Source organism: Anser brachyrhynchus (genome assembly GCF_964034855.1).
Source record: "Anser brachyrhynchus genome assembly, chromosome: 4".
NCBI classification, from domain to species: Eukaryota; Metazoa; Chordata; class Aves; order Anseriformes; family Anatidae; genus Anser; species Anser brachyrhynchus.
In genome coordinates this window covers 33,028,630-33,051,298 of record NC_137698.1, presented here as the reverse complement: position 1 = coordinate 33,051,298, position 22,669 = coordinate 33,028,630, and the positions used below count along the sequence as shown (strand labels likewise).

At 41.1% G+C, this 22,669-nt stretch overlaps 1 protein-coding gene across 4 annotated transcripts in view; it reads left to right on the top strand.

Moving 5' to 3' along the window:
• TMEM131L (transmembrane 131 like) overlaps positions 1–22,669 on the top strand; it is a 79,486-nt gene that overhangs the window by 20,968 nt on the left and 35,849 nt on the right. For 3 of the 4 annotated variants that reach the window (XM_080590242.1, XM_080590243.1, XM_080590241.1), the window contains exons 4-8: positions 12,154–12,225; positions 13,161–13,284; positions 14,356–14,472; positions 16,698–16,808; positions 22,509–22,586. In XM_080590242.1, the coding sequence (XP_080446368.1) occupies positions 12,154–12,225; positions 13,161–13,284; positions 14,356–14,472; positions 16,698–16,808; positions 22,509–22,586 (502 nt within the window). Of the gene's footprint in view, positions 1–12,153; positions 12,226–13,160; positions 13,285–14,355; positions 14,473–16,697; positions 16,809–22,508; positions 22,587–22,669 lie in introns of those variants that run through there. The other variant, XM_080590244.1, reaches the window with a different exon arrangement.

Here is a 22,669-nt window from a genome sequence, read left to right as displayed (position 1 = left end):
TTCTTTGGCCTATTGGTGACCTACTTTCTGGAGCATTTAAACTCTTCTTTTGTAAAGGAGGCATTTCTGCCCTTTGTGAGTAGTCCCAGCGTTGCTGGGATAACATGCCTGATACTGCAGATGCTTGTAGCCACTTTAAAACAAACACCACCACCCCCCACCACCATCCCCACGCTTTCAGTCTTGCACAGATTGTTTTTTCCTCCCCCTTTTTGTAAATCATGAGTGCTTTCTGGTCATCGAGGTGGCGGGCTGCGTTTTGGTGGATGAGTTATGAACAAAACTGAACTTTTTTTAGCGTGAAGTATCACTGCTGAGTGACAGGAAGAAGCCTGTTAAAGGTTGAACGTGTTTGCTTTCGTTCTCTTCTCGATGTGGTCATAATAACGGGTCAAATGCTATGGGTTCCTTGGACTTCTCGGCCCGCTGCTGCCGCCCCCCCATCTGCATCGAGTCCTGCTGCCTGCAGTGGGCATTCGCTCAGGTGTGGGTTCCCAGCTGGGACAGGGCTGTTCACATCCCTGTTACCTTGCAGAGAAAGGAGCAGTGAGAAGAGCACAGCCAAGCATGTTAAATACATCTTCAGGCCGCGGGGAAATCCATGGTCTGTCAGTAGCAGCTTTTCCTGACGTAGGAAGCTTGAGAAGCTCCATATTAAATAGATTGATTTGTGGAGCACGCAGCAGTGAAGCACATCCTTTCTTCCAGTTGAAGCAAATTTCTGTTTTTGAGGATCGTTAAGACGCTAAGAATAGCTTTACTGATTCTTTGTCCTTAGAGACAAAAAAAAAAATGCTGTGCTTTATGAGGCTTGCTCCTTTTCCCTTTCTTTTTGCTGACCATAAGGAGTTAAAAGCAATGGGTTGACATTTGAACTCTGTGAACTCTGGTTAGCTTCTTGGCTTTGAAATAAAGGAGGAAATACTAGAATCTGGGGGGTGAGGTCTTAATATAGTACTTGATTGCAATATATATTTTTTGAACTGATACAAAATACCAAAAGCTGACTTCCTGCTGTTTTTTTTTCCCAGCTCACTTTTCTCCTCTTCCCTCCCCTACCAGCTATCGTACCGAAGGGAGCAAATGTTAGCTTAAAGGCTCAAGGTGCCCATTGCTGGACATCAGAGCTCCAGAGGTTGATGTGCCAGCTGTAACATAGCTGAGATTTTTGGTGGTAGATGTTTCATTAATAAACCTGTGAAACAGGGTGTATTTCGTATAGTTCTGCTTTCCTTCTTAGTAGTGTGTTGCAGCATTTTATACATCAGAAGAAGCTGGCTCAAAGTACGTGCTGTGCATTGACTTCAGCGCATCCCAGATGTTTTGTAAGGACCTGATAATTTCTGCAATAAGCATTGTAATTACTGATCCTAGTAATGACCTTTTTTGGGCTAATTTGGATTTTCTGTTGTATGTATTTTCATATTGTGTGTTTTTAAATTTTTTAACAACGTAATCTAATAAAGTATAAATATTTATTAGTACTCAGGAGTAGGTCACAAATACACTGTTGAGAGTGCTTCCTTTTATTAATAGCACTAAATCACGCAACTGTCTTTCCATTTTATATGCCATGACCGCGAGTGCTGAGTGACATAAGACAGACCAGCAAGCTGGGTATTTCAAAAGGTTGCATCTAGGGAAATTCTGCAGGCTGTCTGCATGGTGCCCTGCCGCTGCAGTGGTTTATTTGCTTTAGGTCAAAATGTGGAAATGATCTGATGCTGTGGAGGATTCCCCCTTTTTCTGTCCGCAGAAGGGGGTGTATGTACTTGGAAGTGTAACCGGAGTCTTATATGGGGAGCTGGAAAGCAGAAGCTTTTAATTTGATGGTAGGTATAGATGACTGGAGCGTTGAAGCATAGGGATGAAGATGAAATTGCATAGTGCAGTCAGTTAATAAAATATGAATGAACATTAAAAATAGTCTGCAATTTTTTTTCACTATTGAAATTTTAAAAGGTACTTCATGAGAAGAAAATCAGTGTTGCTGGAGAAAATACATATCAAGCATGATAAATAATATCATGCAGTGCTTCAGTCAGATGGCGTAGAATCCAGTAGGTTGCTGCACCAGAACAAAAACCTTTGTCAAGTGACATCAGAAGAAGGAGAGGGAAGCAAAGAGGATATAACGCATCCCAGCTGGGAGGAGTGAAGAACAGAATGATGCTCTGGGAGATGGAGAGGTGGTGATTTTGGGATGAAGCTACTTTTTCCATGTTGCGGTCTGGTTACTGGCTCATGCTTATCTTTTACTTTCCTCCTCAGTGAGGTTTTGTAGTGACCCCTGGGGGGGGGGGAGCAGCGGCATTTTCAGCTGCTGCTGGAGCCTGCTGTGAGTGGAGGAGGATTGTGTAATCGCAATTTCACTCTGCGGCACCGTGCTTAAAGTACCTTCAAGGATAGTGTAGCCTTGTTCTTTTCATTTCTTTCTCTTTTAAATTGTATTTCCACAGTCATATAATACAACTTGTGAAAATGCTATTCAGTGAAACAAAAAATTAGATGTTCCTAGAGAACTAGTGTATGTTTTTTAAATTCTGGATAGCTTGCACATGCCTGAGGAAGTCTTGCATGAAGTGTCCTCTGCTGGAAGAAAAAATTAAGATTTTAATAAGCCAGGCAATCAGTAGCAGCTATAACTTTTCCCTTATGAAACTGAAATTGGTATAGTGCAGAGAGAGCTGGGCTTGGTGTGTTACTCCAGCAAAAGCTTGGTGAAAGGGTTTTGAAAGAGGTGCCTGTATTTGTGTTCTGCAAGGACTGTCCAGTGTCCTAGGAGTTTGTAAACATTTGCTGCCTAATCTATCTAAATGGTGTAGTGTTTGTTTTTTTCCACAGTAATAGCATCTGAAGCTATCTGGTAAAATTCTTTGTAGATACCTTGCACAGTTTTCCATACTGAGCCCATGATCGTGCATCTTCATGTGCTGGTTTAAACAAGGAATAGCATTGGATGTCAGAGGGGAGATACTATGCTTAAAGTTTATGCTTTTGTTTAAAGATTTGGGCTGTAATTCACAAATGATAGGAGACATGCAGTCCAGGCTGATGTTTTCCACTTCGGTGTCAAAGCTGGATTTTGCAGCTTTATATGGCATCTGAGCTTGCTGACTTTTCCATGGCTTCTTTTCAGGGGCAGGTGGTATCAGTTGCATTGTCCAGACCAAAGGCAATAAATCAAACCCAGATTTTTTAAAAATTATGTTTATTTCTTAAATCTTAGGTCTGAGCATGCTTGTATTTGCTTAGTTTCCCTTTTTAGCTAATGTTCTTTTTCTGCTTTATGGGGAGAAAAAAGGGGAGGGGATTTTTAGTGCTTACCAGATGCGGTGTAAAAACTTCTTATGGGCCTTAAGATCTACCGTGCAAATCTTAGCTGTCTTAAAGGCTTGTGCTCATTCATTATAGGAAGAAACTAAAAAGCTCAAATTAACAAAGAAACAGCAAGAGACGGCTACTGTAGGAAGATTATCACTCTTAAATACTAAGCGGGTCAAGCTTATCAGATACCACAGAGCTCTTTCATGCATTTTGCTGAACTATTCTAACTTGAAATGGTTTCTGTCAAGATGGAAATTTTTGGCTGCAGCTGTAAATAGAAAAAGGAAATGGTTGAGTGCAATGATATTTAACAAGAATGTAACTTCCTATTACTCTGAGCTTTGCAGCCCCATTGTGTTTCCTGTCAATAACCTCCCCCATTCTCTCAAGACCAGAGAGAGATGTGCTGCTACATGGGGTAAATACTGCAGTGCTCTTACACATGAAAGTGAAACGCTTTAAGTGGTGTTGCTGCTGAATTGACAGAAATTGGCCCTTTGCTGTTGCACCTAGGGAGATTTTTGAGTGAGATTATGTGCTTGATAAAAAGAATTTTTATTTTATTCAGTAAAATTGGAATTGTAGTTGATGCATTCAAAGGCTGGACTGGGATCTCGTCCTTCTGTACTGTTCATGGTCCCTCCTTAATTTTCATTTTTGAATTTCAGCATCTTTTCTCCCCTCATAGACATGCTCTGCAGGAAGAGAAAATGAGTCCATTGTTATTTTAAAGGGAATTAATTTAATTAAGGCAAGTGTGATAGAATCAGTACTTGCTTTCTCTTGATTCTCTGTCTTCATTAGATTCCTAATTACGTTCGTACAGGATGATGCTTAGAAGCAGTACTTGCCACTGAAATCTGCCATGGTTTCAGTGTTGCAAGGACAGAATTTGATATTTAGCCTACCTGGTGTGCAGAAGTGTGCGGGAAGAAATATGCTGCCCTTAGGTACAAGGTAGGTGAGTATGTGGTTGACCTTTTGCCTTTTTTGAGAATTTTTTGTTCTGCCTCCTTCACAGGGGTGTGCTGTGAAGTTTGTTTACTTCCAGTGAAATGCTTTGAAAACTGGGTAGGGAGCAGCCATTTAAATTTCACGGTATTTCCAGTGCAAGACTTGCAGCTAGAGTGGCTCGGCTTTTAGCCTGAGAAGGTGCTGTGCTGGCATTGTACAAGCCTTCTCTTTTTGCTAGGTATTTCTGTGTACTCTTTCTCTCTTGAGTTGTGTTTTCAGATGTCTGAAAAAGACTGTGAGCAACACATCTTGGCTTTAAAATGTTTCTTTTTCAGTTTAGAGGCTCTAGGTAGGAGCTTGGATAGTCCATGATTTTTCAGAGGCACGGAGTCTTGTAGCTCCTGTTGAAACAGTTTTGGGTTGCGAGTGGTCAGCGCTCTTCAAAAAGACATTTATTTACACCTCTAAAGTGTAGACCAGGGCTTTCAGGTTTGTCTTCCTTAATACTTCTTCATCAAGTCAGATGGACACAAGTTAGCATCTTAGAAATGATTTGTGATCTTAGTGTCAGGTTCTGAAGAACAAACCAGGGTTGTGCAGGCAGTTTTAAATTTTTGGAGGATATGGCAACTGCAGGGTAAGCAAATCGCTCGGGGGGAGAGGGAGAGTGAATTTGGCTGAAAAACTCTGAGGTTTAAAAAAAACCAACACATATGAACTGCTTTGTGCCTTTGGGAATTGTGTTTTTATTTCACATACTCATGGGCTAGAAGCATTCTTTAAACGGAACTGAAATATAACATTTTCTCATAACCCCTGAATTCCAGGACCTGGTAATTCAGGATAAAACGTCAAGAATGCCCAGGCTTCTAAGGGAGCTTAAGTTTTTGTTTCATTAGGCAAGTGACTCTTTTTTTTCTGTTGTTTTGTTAAGAACTTAAGAAAATGTGGAAAAAAGGTAAATTAAAGGCTTTATTTCAGAGCAGTTACCGTCCTCTTAGGTACTTAGAGATCGCTTTCTGAAGTATTGCAAAATGAACAAGCAATTATTTCATTGTAAGAAGAAAAAAGGAGCATGAAGGTAGGTCTTCTGCCTGCCGGGATACTCGGGCTTTGCTGGCGGTGACGGAGATGCTTCAGAGGAAAGTGTTTGATGTGCGTTTTGAACGAGTGGGCCCAGTCTGCTCATCCAAAGCAAATAACTTCAGATAGTTCTTGGCCTGGCTGAAACAAGACATCTTTTTTTGTGTGTGTCCACAAGTAGTCTCAGGTTCAATTTAGGCCCCACAGGTGCCTGAATACCTGATGTTCATGCTTGATTTGCTGACTACATGCCAGAGTGACCCACGTTGTGCAGGAACCTATGTGGTGGTCTCAGTGAGCTGAGCTTGGGGCTTTTAGGATTTTGTGCTCTTTGTTTTTAAAAGCAACTGGGAAGCCAGGCTTAATGAGGCAGCTCTGAAGTGTTGCTGATGCTCTCGGCAGCACCACTTTGCCTTTTCCAGAATCTCTGCTCTTATTTAGTTGTTGAAGCAACTGTCCAAGATGCCTAAAAGATACAAGCTCCCTCTGGACCACCTCTAGAGAGCTTTGGTTGTTGCTTGAAATCTGGGTGGCTGAAGGATTTTGAAAGAAGAGGTTTCAGAAAACAATTTCAAATGAACTGAAGTCATTGTAAACTCATTTCTTAATTTAGTACAGATTTCATTTATTTCTTAAGTTGAGAATTGATTTATGGGAGAGAATAATTCCATTCTGTTGTTAAACACGCTTTATTGTGCTGCTGCTGCTAAAATATAAACCGCACAGATATCTGGAGAAGAAAGCCTTTTCTTTTCACCAAGATATTCATTATAAGATTTCATGTCTAACTGCTCATCTTCTCTGTTAAAATTCTTCATGGGTATTATTCTGATTTTTATCATGGTCTGCATTTAACTTTTTTGGACGTTTTTCAAGGAGTCTGTTTGGGTGTGAGGACAGGGAGAAAAAACAGATTTATCTGTATCCTTATATTCGTATCCTGTTGAGAAATGAGACTTCGTAAGCGCTTTACCGTCAAATCCTATGAACTTGATCTTTATGAATTTGATGCAGTTGTGGTTTTGTAATAAGTGAAAATAAAGCAGTGCTGGCTTAGCTAACTGTTCTGCTAAGAGCTTATGTAAACATTATTGCAGAATTTCACAGGAAGGGGACACCGAGCGGTGAGGTGAGCGAAGGTTACCCAGAAGGACCATGAATGGTGGTGGGAACCGGAGGCTGGAGGAGAGGAGGCCGCACACAGAGGCCGCTTGGAAGTAGCGATTAACAGCTGGTGTCTTACACGTTTCACTAGGCTTACCTACCTCTTTTACCTCAGTACCTTTTAAAATAAACCACATTGCAACTTTTGGCTCTGTGCTGTTTTGCCAACTTTAAAAAAAAAAAATAATAAAAAAAAGGTTGTTTGACCTGTCTGCCCCCTTAAGTCATGACTCGTGGCTGTAAATCATGGAGTTTGTTTTTGGAGAGAAGTTGTCTTGTCCATCCCACTGATTTATTTTGGTTTAGCTCCCCTTTCCTATTTTTAGCCAAGATAGGCAAAATAGCAGGCCTGCACGCAGTGTTTTTTGATGGGTGATGCCATTTTGTCCCTTCCTGCCTTCCGCGCTCTGGGGGCCAGTTCCTGACGTACGTGGGGTAGCTCAGAGAACAACAAGACCACCACCCTTCTTCCAGAGACAGCACAGCGCTCTTGTAAAGTATATATAAATGAATCCTGACGACAAATTGCCTGTCCCCAAGCATTCAGAAGCAGTGAGTCAGTCCTCCCCCTCTTCCCTAAACAATGCAGCACTAAGAATAGCGGAGGCTATTTCGCCTTCTAGGTTCTCAGTGCTTAAAACTCATGTTTGTTCTTTCACCTGCTAGGCATTTTTTTCTTAAAATAAATAAATAAATAAATAAATAACCCATGATTTTCTGGGTGCTGAGAAGAGCACTGGAGGTCCCACATGGTGGTGGGAACGTGGGGAGCCAGGCAGGAGCAGCGCTGCTCCAGGTGCCGCAGCCTGCAGAGGACATTGCCTGTGAGCCTGGTAGGGTTGTAGCAGGGCAGATGGGTTTTCTGGTGGTTCTTTCTGCCATTAGGAAAGATGTTGAGTTTGGTGGCTGCAAAAAAAAAAACAAACCCATAGTTAGAAATGTTCCAGTTGCTGGTGGTTTTTTTTTTTTTTTTGAGTTGTCTTGATGGTAAATGTAAAAGAGAAAAGAGGGGCTAGGTGACATGACAAACAAAAGCTTTGCATCCAGTCTGCAGAAGACTTTGGTTCAGCTGCTGCTGGGATCAGTTTCTATATCTGTGTCAATTCTCCCTTAACAGTTTTATTCATTTGTCGACACAATCTCTTTGCATCAGCTGTAGTCAGCACTATTGAAAGTGTTTGGGTTCAGTTGTTTCAGTATGTGTCAATCTCCTCTTAGTTTTTCTGTTTATCAGGTGTATTCTGGAGGAATGAATCTAAAATTAGTCAGTGAATGAGATTTTTGAATTTAATTTCTTTTTCAGTTTACATATAAAAATTGTGCTTTCCTATACAGTATGCATATGCTTTTGTATCTCAAAGCCTCATTCTGTGGGTTCATTAGTATTCATACATTGAACATACAAAGTGCCAAAATGCCAAACATAAAAAGTCGGATTTTATTTTTATCAGTAAAAAACAGCATAATTCTACCTAAGCAGAGTCACTTAAAAGGACCTCTTGCATGTTAAAAATCCAGTCCCTTTTTGCCTGCTGCTCCCAGGAAAACCACAAAGGAAAAAACAATGAAGTGCCCTCCCTCCTTTGTTTTTTCTCCATATGCTGTCAACAAAGGGCACAAAAAGGAAGGATGGGGAAAGTTCACCAAGTAATGGTTACGATTCTTCCATCTACAGATGTTGCTATATGAATCATCAGATAATATGGATCCTAAGGTAATCTGAAGTAATCAAAGAAATAAGGGTACAAGGAAGGTTTGGAGGAGCTGATGGTAGAAAATGAGACATTGGGGTATAATTCTCTGCACTTCTGGTTAGCTGCTGTTTATTCGGCGGATTGCTGGGTTGTTTTATATATACGTATATGTAGTCAGAAGGATTGACTCAGTTTAAGTTTTCTAAAAAGAAACAACTTGTTCAGAGTAGGTTTGGGCTTTTGTTTGCATTTTTAGGGGGTAAGCACTTTTCTTCTGTTTTTGGCCTGTGAAGTGTGAGTAATACTGCTATGAAGAAAGAGGTGCACCTCTCGGGCCCACCCTCTCCTTCCGCTGAGGAGAGTGCCTGCCTCTTTCCGTTTGCCCTGTGTGCTCTGGGTGACCGTGCTGGTCCCTTGCCCACCTCCCCATCCCTTCAGCTCTTCCTCTTCTTTCCTTTGGAGATCAGTGCTTCAGCGTGTCGGCATTTTCAGTATGTATGGTGAGGTTGGGCTAGCCAGAGAAAGAGGAAGGATATTGAATTGTTAGTGGTGATGGAGGAAACTGAACTACTTTGATACAAAGATGAGTACAAACCTAGCTGAAACTGCTCAGGTGCCAAGGCAGTTGCCAGAAATTCCCTTCCCCTCCTTCATTTTCCTCCTGTTTCTTTCCAGTTCTGTTCACTTGTACTTAAAAACATCCCCTGAAATTTTAGAATTGGCCCGTTCTGTCAAAATGTATCACCTGGAAGTTGGTGTTCAGGTGGTGAGCCTGAAAAAAACTGAGAGATGCCCCGAAGTGGAGCGTGGAGCTGAGCTTTGCTAGACAGACTGCTCAGTGTGATGCTGGCTGCTTGGAGATGGCAATGGAGGAGATGGAAACCAGGCTTTCTCCTCTGCAAAGAGGACTGTTTCTCCACATTTGTTGTTTCAAGACTTCCATTCTTAGGCTGATATTTGTGGGTCTTTCCCAGGGCTGTAACATTCTCGTGAAATGTCCCGTGTACTTTTTTGGGCATGTAGTCTGCAGCCAAAAGAGAGCTTCTTTGGCATAACTTGAGGTGAATCCATTTGTGAGATGAGGTTCTTTAAATGTTCTATTTTAAAAGTGACTTCAACTTCTAAGTATCTCAATAAATTGTCTTTGAAACTTAACTTCTGTGCGAGTTCCCCTGCAGAGGTCTGGATGTGCTGCATTGTGTTGGAAAGGCAGGGATGCAGAAGGGTGTTGTGCCAGCCTCCAGCTGGCTTTGAGAGACCACTAACACGTTGGAGAACCACACTTCTGATGTTGATGGACCTGTCCCTTTCTCTTCACAGCGGTGGGCTTCAAAATGCATACTGGTGGCTTGGGTGTGGAGGGTAGAGTGGCCCCCTGCCCATTCCTCCTATTCCAGCTTGTTGTCCTCTCCCTTGGGGAGGAAAATAAAAAAAATCAGAACTGGAAAACGGTAGGTTTCTCTTTCTGTGAGTCCTGCCGTCGAATAAACTCGGCTCTCGAGTTACGTTTTGGGACCGCTTCCAGCTGCTGATAAGCGCTGCAGACGCCCTGGAGCTGGCCACTGGGCAGGGTTATGAGCACAGCGCCGCAGGAATGTGGCTGTTCTGCTTTCGGGGCCAGGCTGGGGCTTGGAGCACTTGAGCAGCTCTTGTGGGGTGCAGAGCAGAAGCTGGGTGTCTTGCAGCCAGGGTCCCATCCCCGGAGCTGCTGGGGAGCAGTGTGTGGAGATGCTTGGTAGCTCCGTGTAGGGATGGCTCTCTTCTGCGAGAAGAGTGCTCGTCCGCTCGGAGCTGAGCTGTTCCCTGCAGGGCCACTGTGTGTTAGGAGTGAGCTGGGTCCAGTACTGCTCCCAGCTTTTGTGAAAGAGATGACCTCCATGGTGATGTGCAGAAGCCAGTTCAGAGCCTGCAGAGTTTGTTAGCTGGACCTCCCAGGTCCAGGCTGCCTTCTCCAGAATGAATGGGGTGCCAGCGCTGGGATCCCTGCTGCTGCTCTCATGGGGCTTTTCCTGTATTGTGGCTAGAGGGTTGGCTGTGGTTGTTGGCTGAACAGCAACCTAATGCATTTTGAAGAACCACTGCTATGTCACGTCCTTGTTCTCCCTAACTCGGTGAAATGCGGTCTACTGCATCCCCAAAGCACCGGGTGCCTGTTGCAGAGTTGGGATCAAGAGGAGAAAAGCTGTTGCTGCCTGAATTCCCCAGAAGACAAATTAGTAAGTCTTAGAGAGCTGCTGCTGATGACACAAATTGGCACAGGGGAGTACTCAGCTTCTTGTCCTTCTTAGCAGAGGTTTTTCAGGTGGGAAAAGATATTTCAGCAGTACCTGCAGGGTGCTAAAAACCTAAGAAAAGCAATGAGGGGGTTCAAGGTGATACTATATACATACGCTGTATGGCTTAACTTTTATTTTGGTGTATATATATGCATATAAATATATATTTAAGTACCCTTAAGAAACGTGCCTTCCCTCAAATGTCTGGGGCTTTTATTTTAGTGGCAATTTTGATTTATTTATGTTTACAACAGTGCTCAGACTTTCCTTCTGGGTATGTTCCTGAGGATGACTTTTGGAGGCCTGGAAGGTGCTAGATGCTGTGGGAGCGGGACAGGAGCTGGCTGGGGGTGGTTGGAAGGAGACTCAGTCATTCACTTGGACTTCATAGTTCTGCATCATTTGCTGTTACGTTATTTTCCAGCAACTCCCCAGAGGCACTACCTGGATGTATCCCATTTCTCCTGCTAAAGCGGCAAGGGAGTTGACTCCCTCCTCTGAGAAATGTTTTCAGAAAAGTTGTGGGTTTTCATAGTAATAAACCTAACTTTCCCTGATTGGTAATAAATTACGATGGCTGTATTGGTTTGGACTATAACAACAGAATTATGTAGGTGCTTTAATATATAAAAGGTGTAATGTTACAGGACTGCATTTTTAAATTGGGAACCAATTAACTGCACTACCGCATGTTATGCAAAGCAGCTGGATAACAAATGAGACCACAATCCTTCCCTCCCGTCTCAGACTTGCCCTTGCTAGGATGCTTATTAGCATCACCCAGCAGTGACGAGCCTGGTTGAGGCTATGGAAGCTGCAGACTGCTTCTGGGGAGGTTTTTAACAGCATGGCGCACTGGGTATGTAGCTGTAACGATCAAGTGCTGGGCATGTTTTTCACCACTACGGCTGTTTAGGCTTGTGGAGAACACGTTTTAATTGAGAAAGTGGTGAAGATGCCCTGGGATTTCTGTCTACGTTAAGGGCATCTCGGCTCATGTTGAAATAAGCTAAAAATGTGCTAGAACCGATGGGAACTTCATTGTAAATGTTCCTAGGGCAAAGGAAAGATGATGATGTGTATGCTTCCACGCTCTTTCTTATTCTCTTCTACTTACAAGGAATGAGTTGGCTTTTGTATTAAAGCCAGCTAGGCAAGCACTTCCTTTGATGTCAGTTTTTCACAAGCTGCTATTTGCTTTTCTACCTGTGCATCTCTCAGCTCTGCTAGTACAAGTGCTTGTCTGAACGCCAGGTAGACTAGACGGGGGATCTGCTCCGTGCTGACATAATTTTCATTCCTCGGGACTCTCTTAAATGACTTCTCCACGGCTCCCTACACACCCTTGTAAACAGGTGTATCAGTATGACTGAGGGGATATGTTCAAGGAAGGGAGGTTGTTCAAGACAGCATTGCATCTAGAGTGAAATACTTACCAAGCTGTGCTTTTATTAGCATGGGCTTTCCAACGCGTGGTATTGTACAGAAACCTTCTTAAAAGGTCATTCTCAAGGCAGAGAGAGGAATGTATGAAAAGGTTTGGAAATAGCATGTTTGGGAATACAAGGAACTATAGTCTGTAATGTCTTCTTTCCCTGCTATGTATAGTATCACATGCACTAAATATTAATTGTTGTCTTTTCCTCTTTTTTCAGCTTCTCAGCAAAGATGCCTCCACATGGGAAGGCCTTACATTTTCACCCTTCAGTCCTGCATTTTGGAATGCAGTAAGTGTCTTGCATTATTGCTACCTCAATTAATAATTAAGTGGGGAGGAACAGCTCTGCTGGGCTACGTTTGGGTGAAGATCATTAGCTGAGATCGTTCTATTCTCTGAAAAAAAGAGAAATAGTAAGTAACTGCCACGGAGTTGGAATTGTTTTGTACCTTGAGGCACTTGGTAAATGAAAATTAATGTAGTTTTAGAATGGAGGAAAAAGGAACAGGGAACTGTAACGCATTCTGGGTAGACACTGAACAGAAGGGCCTTCTCAGGTGATTCTGCATGTGTGTCAAATCAGTTCCTCATGCTGGTTGTTCCTTTCTTGAAAAGTTGCCTTTCTAGAGGGGGAAGAGCTTGTTGCTTCCTTTAGCTTTCAAAAGTAAAATGGAGAAAACCTGAGGCAAAACATACTGGTAGATTACTTGAGATTTTTAATTTTCTTCTAAGAAAAAAAAACACAAAAAAATCAACATTTTAAAATCATGATCTGTCTTCCGTCAATAACCAGAACAGAAACACTGTACCCTTGTGAGTTAAAGGAATGTTTCAGAAGATGTATATGTAAGCTGCTGTTTTTAAGATATATTAGCTAACTCACAAGCCTTAAGAGATCATTGTTTTAGCTGACAAAACAAAACAAGACTTCGGTTATTTGAACTTTCTTATTGAAAGCGTTGTGCCTAGTAAGGGTTGCATTTAAAAAGAAAACAAACTACGAGTGACCCAAGTGAGCTTTGGCTAGGTGCACCTCTTGCATTGCAGTGTTATTTATTTGTATGTTAAAGGGCAAAATTTGTTTGGTATGTTTCCAAAGAATAATCGTATCTGGGAAACTGTTTCATATCGACATGTTCTGGTGTGATTTGTTTGGATGCTTTTTGTACATTGCCTATTATTATAAAGTGAATAATTTCTTTCTCTTTTTTTTCCCCGCTTTAGATTACTGGGGTTACCCAGAGCTAAAATGCTGCATGCATACAACCCTAGTAGAGATAGAGAAGTTGTGGTGAATTCAGTGTTTACAGCTACTAGACAGTTTCATGTGTCTCCTGTTCATAGCCGGGTGAGTGTTGATGTACTTTTGGAAACTATGTAATGGCCAAGTGCCAAGCCTTCATGCTTCCTTTGGCCTAAAGTTTTCATTCTGTGTTTTCTCTTCGTGCTTTTCCTTAGGACCTCCAACTTCTTTCTGTTTTTGCTAGCACTTTTTGCTCATTTTTACTTAGATTGGTAATGGAGAAGACATCCAAAACCTACAGTAGGAAATGTGTTTTACAGTAACTCAGAAAGAAGAGAATTTTTCAGTGTTAAATTGGCTGTTTAGATCTCATTCTGTTATATGCAGCATTATGCAGTCATCCGCAGGCGTGTGGGTGTTTACAGCCTTGAATTTTCAGTCTTTTCAATGGTCTTGCATATTCAACCAAAAAAAAAAATACAGTGAAATGTTTTATGCATTTTTGTATTGCAATTTAGAGCATAATTGCCATAGGATCTAAGACCATTATTTTAACTCAGATTTTTTTTATGATGTATAACAATATAACACATGTTAGGAATGAGTCATTGGGATCTGAGTTTGATGAAGCCCAGATTTTACCCTCTGCTGATGTGCAAAGCATTTTATTATGCTTTTGTCTGGTGTTTTTTTTTTCTCTCCCCACCATGCCTGAATGGATATTACTGTGCAAACAAACTTTATTGCTCTCTTGGTTAGACAGGCCTATTTGGTTAGAATTGTTTTGCCCTAGTTCGGCTTTGACTCATTTAGCTATGTGTCACAGAGGTGATTGACTTGCTTTGTGGTAAGTATCTATGTGCGGGGAAGAGTTTTAAAGGATGCAGAGGCTGTTAGTGCTGTACGATGAACTTCTTGTGCAAAAAAGAACATTGATGAGGCCTGAGCTAGCTGAGGAATTCCAGCCATAATACAGCAAGTTGCTGAGTGCTCTCAGTTCTTCTTCTTACATTGCAAGAGATGAGAGGGAGTTACGGACAGGTGAAATTTTGTAGGGATGAGTTTCTGCTAGTGGGATCTGTGGATACAGAAGTATACATGGAAATGTCTGTGGGTGAATGGTGGGTGTTGTGATTAACTGCACTGAGCAAGCAAGCTTCTTTGTGGTCTCTGTAGGTGATTCCAGCGATGGGAAAAATTTCATTCAGAGTGCTTTTTCTGCCGACAGAAGAAGGCAATATTGAAAGCTCATTATTTATAAATACCTCATCTCATGGAGTACTTTCATATCAGGTAACTTTGCTTATTTTTGGTTTGAGTTTTGGATTTGTGTTTTTAAAAAGTGCTATTCATGTATTTCGAACTTAATGTTCATTGAATTCCTGATACAAGTCAAGTGGAGTAACATTTTACAGTTCATCCCTATTACCAGATGTTGCTGATCTCATGATCCCTCATACTCATATACTGTTAAAATAGCTACTGTTAGTGGGACTACTTGTGGTAGTTAAAAAAAAAAAAAAAAGTGTGTGTTTGTTTCTACATAGCAGATCATGGTCCTGTCAGTACTGGTTGGCTCCATATAATATTGTTGTCTAGAATGCACTGTGCTGGAATTTGTTTGTCATGAAAAACATATGTAGGAAATATTCGAGGTGGTCATCAACTACCCTGCAGCATTTTATATAAATACATTGGGGATGTAGCACACGCAAGAGCTTTAGGTCCTTATAATGTGAAAGTGGAAGTTACAGGCTTTGCGTTGAAGCCATCTATTGTCTGATTATCTAGAGAATTCAAGCGAGTCTTAAGTTATTTGATTTTTATAAGGGATGTTACACGTTTCAAGTTCTTCACTTTTACTAAGTTGTAGAAGAAAAATGCTAAACTTGAATGTAGTGACTTAAAAACAATGTCAGCTTTAATCAACTATCCAGCTCCTTTATTCTCATACTTTGATGCTGTGCTGGAAAACAGACCTCCTTGAAATGAAGCATAGATAACTTCATTGAAATACACGTTTTGGAATACAAATATTGCCATTGTCTAGCACATACTAGGGGTAATGCCAAATTTTGTGGGAACTTTTCATCAAAGATAGGGGAACACGGCATTATAGAGTGTTTGACCTTTTTTGCATCTATCCCCTCTTTGCATTCACTCCTGACCCCTTGTTTTTTTGTTACCCGGTCAGCTCAACCAGGGCCTTTTGTGAACAAGTTGCAGGGAAGCAGTTGTCAGTGTCACCAGAAAATCAGTTTGTCTTCTGTTGGACTGCTCCTAAAATCGGTAGCATACTGTTATTTACTGACAGTTTCACCAGGCATCTGTAACAGAGGAAGTGACTGTCCATGATTTCAGCCTTCATTAGGTTTAAGAGCTTCAAAATTGGGCATAACTGTGTAGTGACTGATACACAGCTACAGTGCTCTAGAGAGCTCAAAAGCCGTGAAATGTGTTTGTTTCTAATGTGTTTATGCGAGAAGTACGTATGGAAGATCCTCCCAAATGGAGGAGTCCCACCGTTACAGTAAAATGTACTTTGTAAATGTCTCCATTTAAAAAATAAATAAAAATTCCCAATACTCCCTTTGATTGGATGTTTTCTATCCAATGCCTGAGGGTCTGTAGTGAACACTGTGTTATTCTATTAATTTTAAACATGCTTTTTCTTCTGTTTTAAAGATTTATTTTCATACAAGTAAGTGAAAAACCCCAGTGGGTTTTTCTTGAGAGGAAAGAATAAAATCATCAGAGGTTATCTTGCATCTCATTGTCTTTAAACTAATCTTGGCAGAGTGGAATATTAATGTGGTAAAAAAAACACTTGCAAATTTTGAGTGCTCTGAAAATTGCAGGCTTTAAAAACCAAAGTGATCAAAAAATATTTTACTTAATTTTGACGTCAAAGCCATTGATTTCAGTATGCCTTCAGGCTAGAAACATAGTTTTCCAGAGATTACCGCACAGCCAAATGGTGACCGTAAAACTGTATGTGGTTATTAGCCTCCTGTTTTACTTAGTAGTCTGTTGACAACAAAGACTACATGGTATGTGTAAGTATTGCATGTAGTTTTTGAAAAACAGTTCTGCTTTATTCCATCATTTGTGAAGACAGTTTGAAAGATAATGCCTCCTGTTTACTTGCATCAAAAAAAAGTCTGATAACTAGCTTAGCTATCATGGTTAAAATACGGATTATTGCCAGTTTCCAAATATTTTGTATATCCAGATACTTGTATTGTAATTGCTTGTATTGTAATTGAGAGAACCTGATACTCTGCTGATAAGCATTTTTGTTTTGTAATAGTGAATGAGTGAAGATGCTAACATGCCACTTGTGTGTATATTTACTTTGCTCAGTGGAACTTGTTTTAATATATATATTATTTTTAAAAGAAAGTAATTTTAAAAACCAGTCTGTTCCTTGGGATTCTTGTTAGTAAAATAATTTTCTATGTTACTCTGATAAGTGAAATACTGTATGTTGATATAATGACTTTATTTTTTAACAAAAGGTTTTTGGAGTGGGAACTCTGACATCTACTCCAGAGGAACCTAGAATGCAGCTAGCAAATGCCTATTTACTGCTTCCACATATTCAAAACATCCAGGCATCGCAAACACTGGTACAGTATATATTTCAAACAGTAGTGAAACACTGATCTACTTAGACATAAAAGATTTTTGTCTTCAGGTTGTTGGGATACAAGTAATGTTAACAGAAAATCCAAGTACCAGTGAGTGTGGGAGAGGGGTTACAAGATACAGGGGTATTGTGATGAGCTGGTGTTCTGGCTCTATTGAGACAAAAGCCTTTGGCCGTAAAGCTACTTTCACTTGTTCTTGAGTGTTGCTTCTGTGCTGTCCTCTCAGTTGTGCCATCTGTGTGCCCTTGCTCTGAACCAGAGTGGAGAATTGATATGTTTTGAAAATAAATAAATCCACTTATAGGGTTGGGGGGGTAGTGGTTTAGAGGGGCTGTGAGTTTTTTTGGTTTGTTTTTTCCCCCCATTCTATTTCAGACCTGTTCCCTATGCCAATTCAGAGCTGTGATTCACTTGAGCGGTACTACACAGCTCAAGTATGTATAACTGGAAAATTGATCTTTCGGATTTCCTTCATATTTTTTTCATAATCTTGTATCTAAATATAACCTGCACTGATTGCGTTCATGATGCTGCCTTGTGATTGTTCTACCTGAGAGAAATTCTCACCTTAGATCTCATTTTTAAGTCCGCTGTCTGTATGTTAGATCAGTCTTACCTCTCCCCAAAGATATCTCACAATTTCCTTGTCTTTCCTTCTTTTCCCCAGTAACAGTCTTTCCTGTATACATACAAGTATGTACACTTGTGGGTGTGTGTAGGCAGACAATTGTGAAGGAACCAAAAATCTTTAGGTTTAGTAATTTGTGGTGGAGGGAGGGAAGATGCTATTCATGACATGTTGCTCTGCATCTTCTCAACTGGCTTGTTGGATTGTCGTCAGGTACCACGTGAGGTTTGAAAGTAGACTCTGCTGTTCATTCAGTTCTATCTGAATGCCTGAGTTGGACAAGTTGTGGGGAGTGTTTGACGTCTTCATTACTGTATGGTGAGGAACATTTTCCTCTGCTTTATTTCTCTGGAGTATGAGCTTGAGGTGGTTTGGCAGTGGAGGATGGTACCACCTGGCACCCTTCTTGTCTCAGTACATGAGATGTGAGAGGGTGTTGACTCAGTTCTCCTAGCTCTGGGTGTAATTTTTCCATGCCTGGCAACAACTGGGGAATTATTCTTCAGTTCACTGTATGTTATTAATCTGGACACAAGCGCTGCACCAATGGTACAGTCTCCTCAGCTGTTGAAGGCGGTAGGTGAGATCTAAGGACTGAAGTGGAGCTTGTGGTTCAAGTTTAGATCCCTTCTCACTGCTTTAAAGATAGCTGTCTGCTCCAGAAGTGTCTCTTCCAGTTTACCCCACTAATGGTCTGATCTGGTTCCCAAAAAGTTGGTATGATTCCTTCTTCTCCAGTTTATATTATAGGCTTAGAAGCTATGTGAGGAAGAGGTCTATGACGTTTGAGTGACTACACACATGCAAACATAAGGACACACAAATACTAAACAATGGAGTTTTTTAGTGAAAAAAACATTCAAAACAAACCACCCATACCTACCTAATCACTCATTTACTTACTTCTCAAGTTTGTTTTTAACTGAAGTAAAATACTAATGTAAGTTCAGGGTAGCATAAGCCTCACTTGGATATGCTAAAGATACCCTTGCCTCTAAAGTCTACTGATACTGCTTGGAAACCTGTGAGAAGGGTCAGTGAGGGCTCCATGGCTTGTCTTTCCCCCCCCTATCTACTAGCTCTTCTTTTAAAGATGGTTGTGTTTAAGCTGCTCGCTAATACTGAAAGTGGCATCATCCATCATTGTCAAGGCTGGAAAGGTAACATCTTCATGTAATCCAGTGATGATGAGTAAAAAGGCTTCCCACGACTGCTGGATGTATTGTCATCGTAACTCAAACACCTGTTCTTGCTCCTCTGCAGTCAAAACCTACATCTGACTTCCAGTCTGAATATTTCTGTGTTGCCAGTTTCTGTTTGTTTGTTATGATGCACAGTCAGTTTAGGAAACTCCTCATGCTTCTGATGCTTAAACCCAGAATGATTTGTAGGTGGTATCACATCTTTCAGCTTTCTTTTTGCCAAGCTGAGCAATCCAAGCTCTTTAGTATCCTTTCCTGTGATAGGTTGGCCATTTCTTAACCAAGCTGACAATGCCTTTCTGCAGCTTTTCCAGTTATTAACAACTTCTTTTGAAGATGAGTGGTCAGAATTGTGCATAGGGATATGGATTAAGTTTCCCCTCTTTTGGGGGAAAACGAGCTTCCATGCTGCGCTGAGTTTGTGGATTTTAATTGCTCTTAAGTCAGCGAAGGTACCCAGGCTTTTTTGTCATTCCCCCATATTTTTAACCAGAAGCTCTTGTGATTAATAAGGATGAAAAAGAAAGACAAAGTTGCTGTTTCTGCTGTTGAATTTCACCATCTTTCTGCTGCTTTTTTCAAAGTTTCAGCTTGTGGAGGGTTCATAATCAGCATGCTCTGGCTATGGTCCTGGATCCTGGTATTTCTGGCTCAGGAGCTGGGAGGAAGGGAGCTGTATCCAACGCTGAATTCATAGTGTGTCCACATGGCCATTCAGCAGCAACTAGTTACCACTAAGCCATGGCAGATGGCGGAGCACATGTAGGTCATTTTTGTTTATCCAGCTTCTGGATACAGCCTCTGCTCCAGTTGCCTGTTGTGGGGCATTGTTTAATATTTGCATGGCACTTAGCAGGCAGCTACATCAGTGCCTCGTGTTCAGAATGCTATACAGACAGGTTGGAAATGTCAGTGGAGGAGAGAGCTGCAGGGAGGGATGTCTTACCACAGGAGACACAGGCATCGCTTTCCTGGCTTCCCAAGACTCCTTAAGTTATGTTTTGTGCAGGTGAACAGAAGATGACAGAAGCAAATTTATGCAGTGTGTTGTTAGGGTGTGGAGAGGGACTGTGGTGGGATAGTAAGAGTTTTCTTGGTGTGCCAACCTGATAACTGCCTGCAGAAAACTGATGAAACTCTGCTGAATCATTGTTACAAGAACAGCTTATTAACAGTTCTTCACTTATAACAGAGGAATGGCTCTTCAGGACCAGGGACTGTCCTGGAAGGAAACTAATGTATCAATGTTCAGAAAGAAGGGGAAGCTCGTTCTGTGTTTGTTTGTTTGTTTCAAATTATAATACGGTCAGACTCCAGGAAGTGGTTTGAACTCTACAAGTCCTGAGATTAATGCAAGAATATCTCTGAAGATCTTGTGTAGAGCCGTGTCTGACTGACGGGGTATCTGGGGCAGAATGAGGAATCCTTCCCCTAAAAGTGGCCTCAGTTCTGCAGTTTTGTGGTGGTTGTTGAGGTGGCCTGTGCCAGCAGGCCTGTTGATGCGCTGTCTCTTGTGATGGGTGAATTATTTCCTGAGTAATTGCCAACTGTTCTGTCCCCCAATGAGCATCCTAGACCTTCTCTAGCAGAATGGCACTCCTGGCACATCAGATGGTTGAATTTATTTAGTTTTCTAAAGAGGCATCTGTCCCTCTCTGGTTTTTAATTGAAGAACGTACCAAAATTGGCCAGAATTTCGTCTGAGTGGCTTCCATCAGAGTTGTCCATACAGTTCCTGCAGGGTTTGTGGGTGCTGTGTGTGTGTGCAAGTAGGTATGTATGCATATCTAATAAGAAACAGAGCCACCATCTAACTTTCTGGTGACTGAAGGAGCGGCAGTGGTTGTGTTTGTTATGCAGTGCTTTTTCTAACTTTTCCCATTGTAATTTGCCTCTCCTTTTGAATTTGCCTCTGGTGTGAACATGCACTGCAAAATTCATCACTCTGCTGATTCCTATGCAGTGTTGCTGGCAGTGTAAATGAAATGCTTCCACCCTTGGAAGAGCGAACATGGTCATGGGCTTGTTGTCTGGGAAACTCAGCTTGACATCTTCTTCCCAGATTCTTTATTTGTCCTTACGGTTAACGCAGTCATGCTACCAGTGTTTTGAGACAGTAGGCACAGTAGTTGTGTGTGTATTGTCTGGCTTAGATAAATGAAAACCCTTTTCCTTTTCTGAAGATAACCTTTACAAAGAGAAATAAAGAATTGCAATAGAGAACAGGTCAACACTGAATACACCCCAATAATGTTTTTCCCACTGTGCGTTGTATTAGCAGCTTCGGTCTTTAAGGTAATAGCAAATTGTTGTGTAGGCCTATTACAGGTCAAGAAGAGAAGTTCAAATAAAACTTTGGAAAAACATGATTTAACTCAATTTTTATGGGGGTAGGGGTCTGCCATGGCATTGAATAAGTGTTTAACACCTCATTGTTTATCGCCATGGAAATTACAGTGGTTTTTCTAAAACCACTGAGAAGGGATTTTAAGTAACGAGGTTTATTTGATCAAAAAAGCAATCCCAAAAGTTGCTGTTCATCTCTGACTGCCTTGTTAAAACTCCATTAGCAATTGTGGCTGTGAGACGTTGGTAAGTGGTGCATGTTTTGGAGCCAAATGGTTTTTACTGCTCTCAAAACTGATGAGGACAACAAAGTTTGCAGGAAGAAAAGAGCTGGTTGGGGTTTGTACACCTCCAGCGAGCTGTGCTGGAGGCGTGTGCCTGTGTTTTGGTGCTGCTAATAACCTTTGCAGAGGTTGGATCGCCCCCTTGTGTGAAGCCTAAGTCATTTCGGTATGAAATCCACTTGAACTAAGACTGCAGATTTTGAATTGGCTTCCTTTGGGCTGTGCTTTTCTAAAACCATACCCCATCATATAAATGAAATATGATAAATCTCTCTGTTCAGATGCACCCCGCTCCCTTCTGTCTGTCCCATGGAGATACGAAGTAGGCTGTTGGATACTTTAAAACCTTTTATTCAGTTCTGCCTCTCAGCATCAAATTATTTAAATTCTTTAAAAGAAGTTGCATTGACACCTTCAGGAACTCGAACCTGCAGACACCTCATTCAGATTTAGTTGTGTATCAAAAGACAAACTGAGTGGGGTTCCACATCAGTCTCAAAGTCTTCAGGTAATTTTGCTGTAATTAAGTTACAAGTAGAGTGACAGAACTCTCATAATTATTATCTAGAATTAACATATACTGGTTAAGCAGTATGTGCAGTGAAGTTGGCAGTTCAGATTCCCAAGTAGCTTTCATGAACTATGCTTGGCTTTGTTGGTGCTGTTGCCCCATTAGATTTATGAGTGCTTTACAAGCTGGCACAATCACTGCTTTTCCCTTTCCAATCAATAAAAAGGTGAAGCAAGCATTTTCTGTCTGTCCGTTTTGGCATGAAACCTACGTATAAGACCATATCCAAGAGGCATTACGTTCTTGGCTTAGCAACTGTATTTCAGTATACAGCCGACAGAGAAAATGTACAGAAAATAAGAAAAGAAGCTTTTGTATTAAACAAAAAGGCTGTGTTGGGTACAGTTTATTGTCTTATGAAAGTTTATAAGGATTTCTTGTGTTGCTGCTGTACAAATATTTAGTAATCGTGTATAATAATAGTTTGATAAGTAGGTAATAATGGAGTTCATTTCTTGAGAACTGGAGTTTGCTGACCTACTGTACAGAATACATATTATTTTTTTACATTTTTCTTACCTTGCTGTGTCATGCATGTGTGGAGACAGTCTTATTATCTTTATAAACTGTGGTGTGTGAATCAGATTTTTATGATAACATCTTTTGAAGCAATCTGCTTGACATTTTCTTCACTTTCCTTTCTTACAGGCAGAAACTATGAATGCCAGTCTCTTACGTGTTCACCTTGAATGCAGTTTACCTAATGATGCATATCAGCAAATTAAGGTATGTTTTATTATCGTGTGATGCCTACTTAAGTTGTCTTACAGTTCATGTTTAGAGGGACACGTCCCAGAGTTTTACAAGCT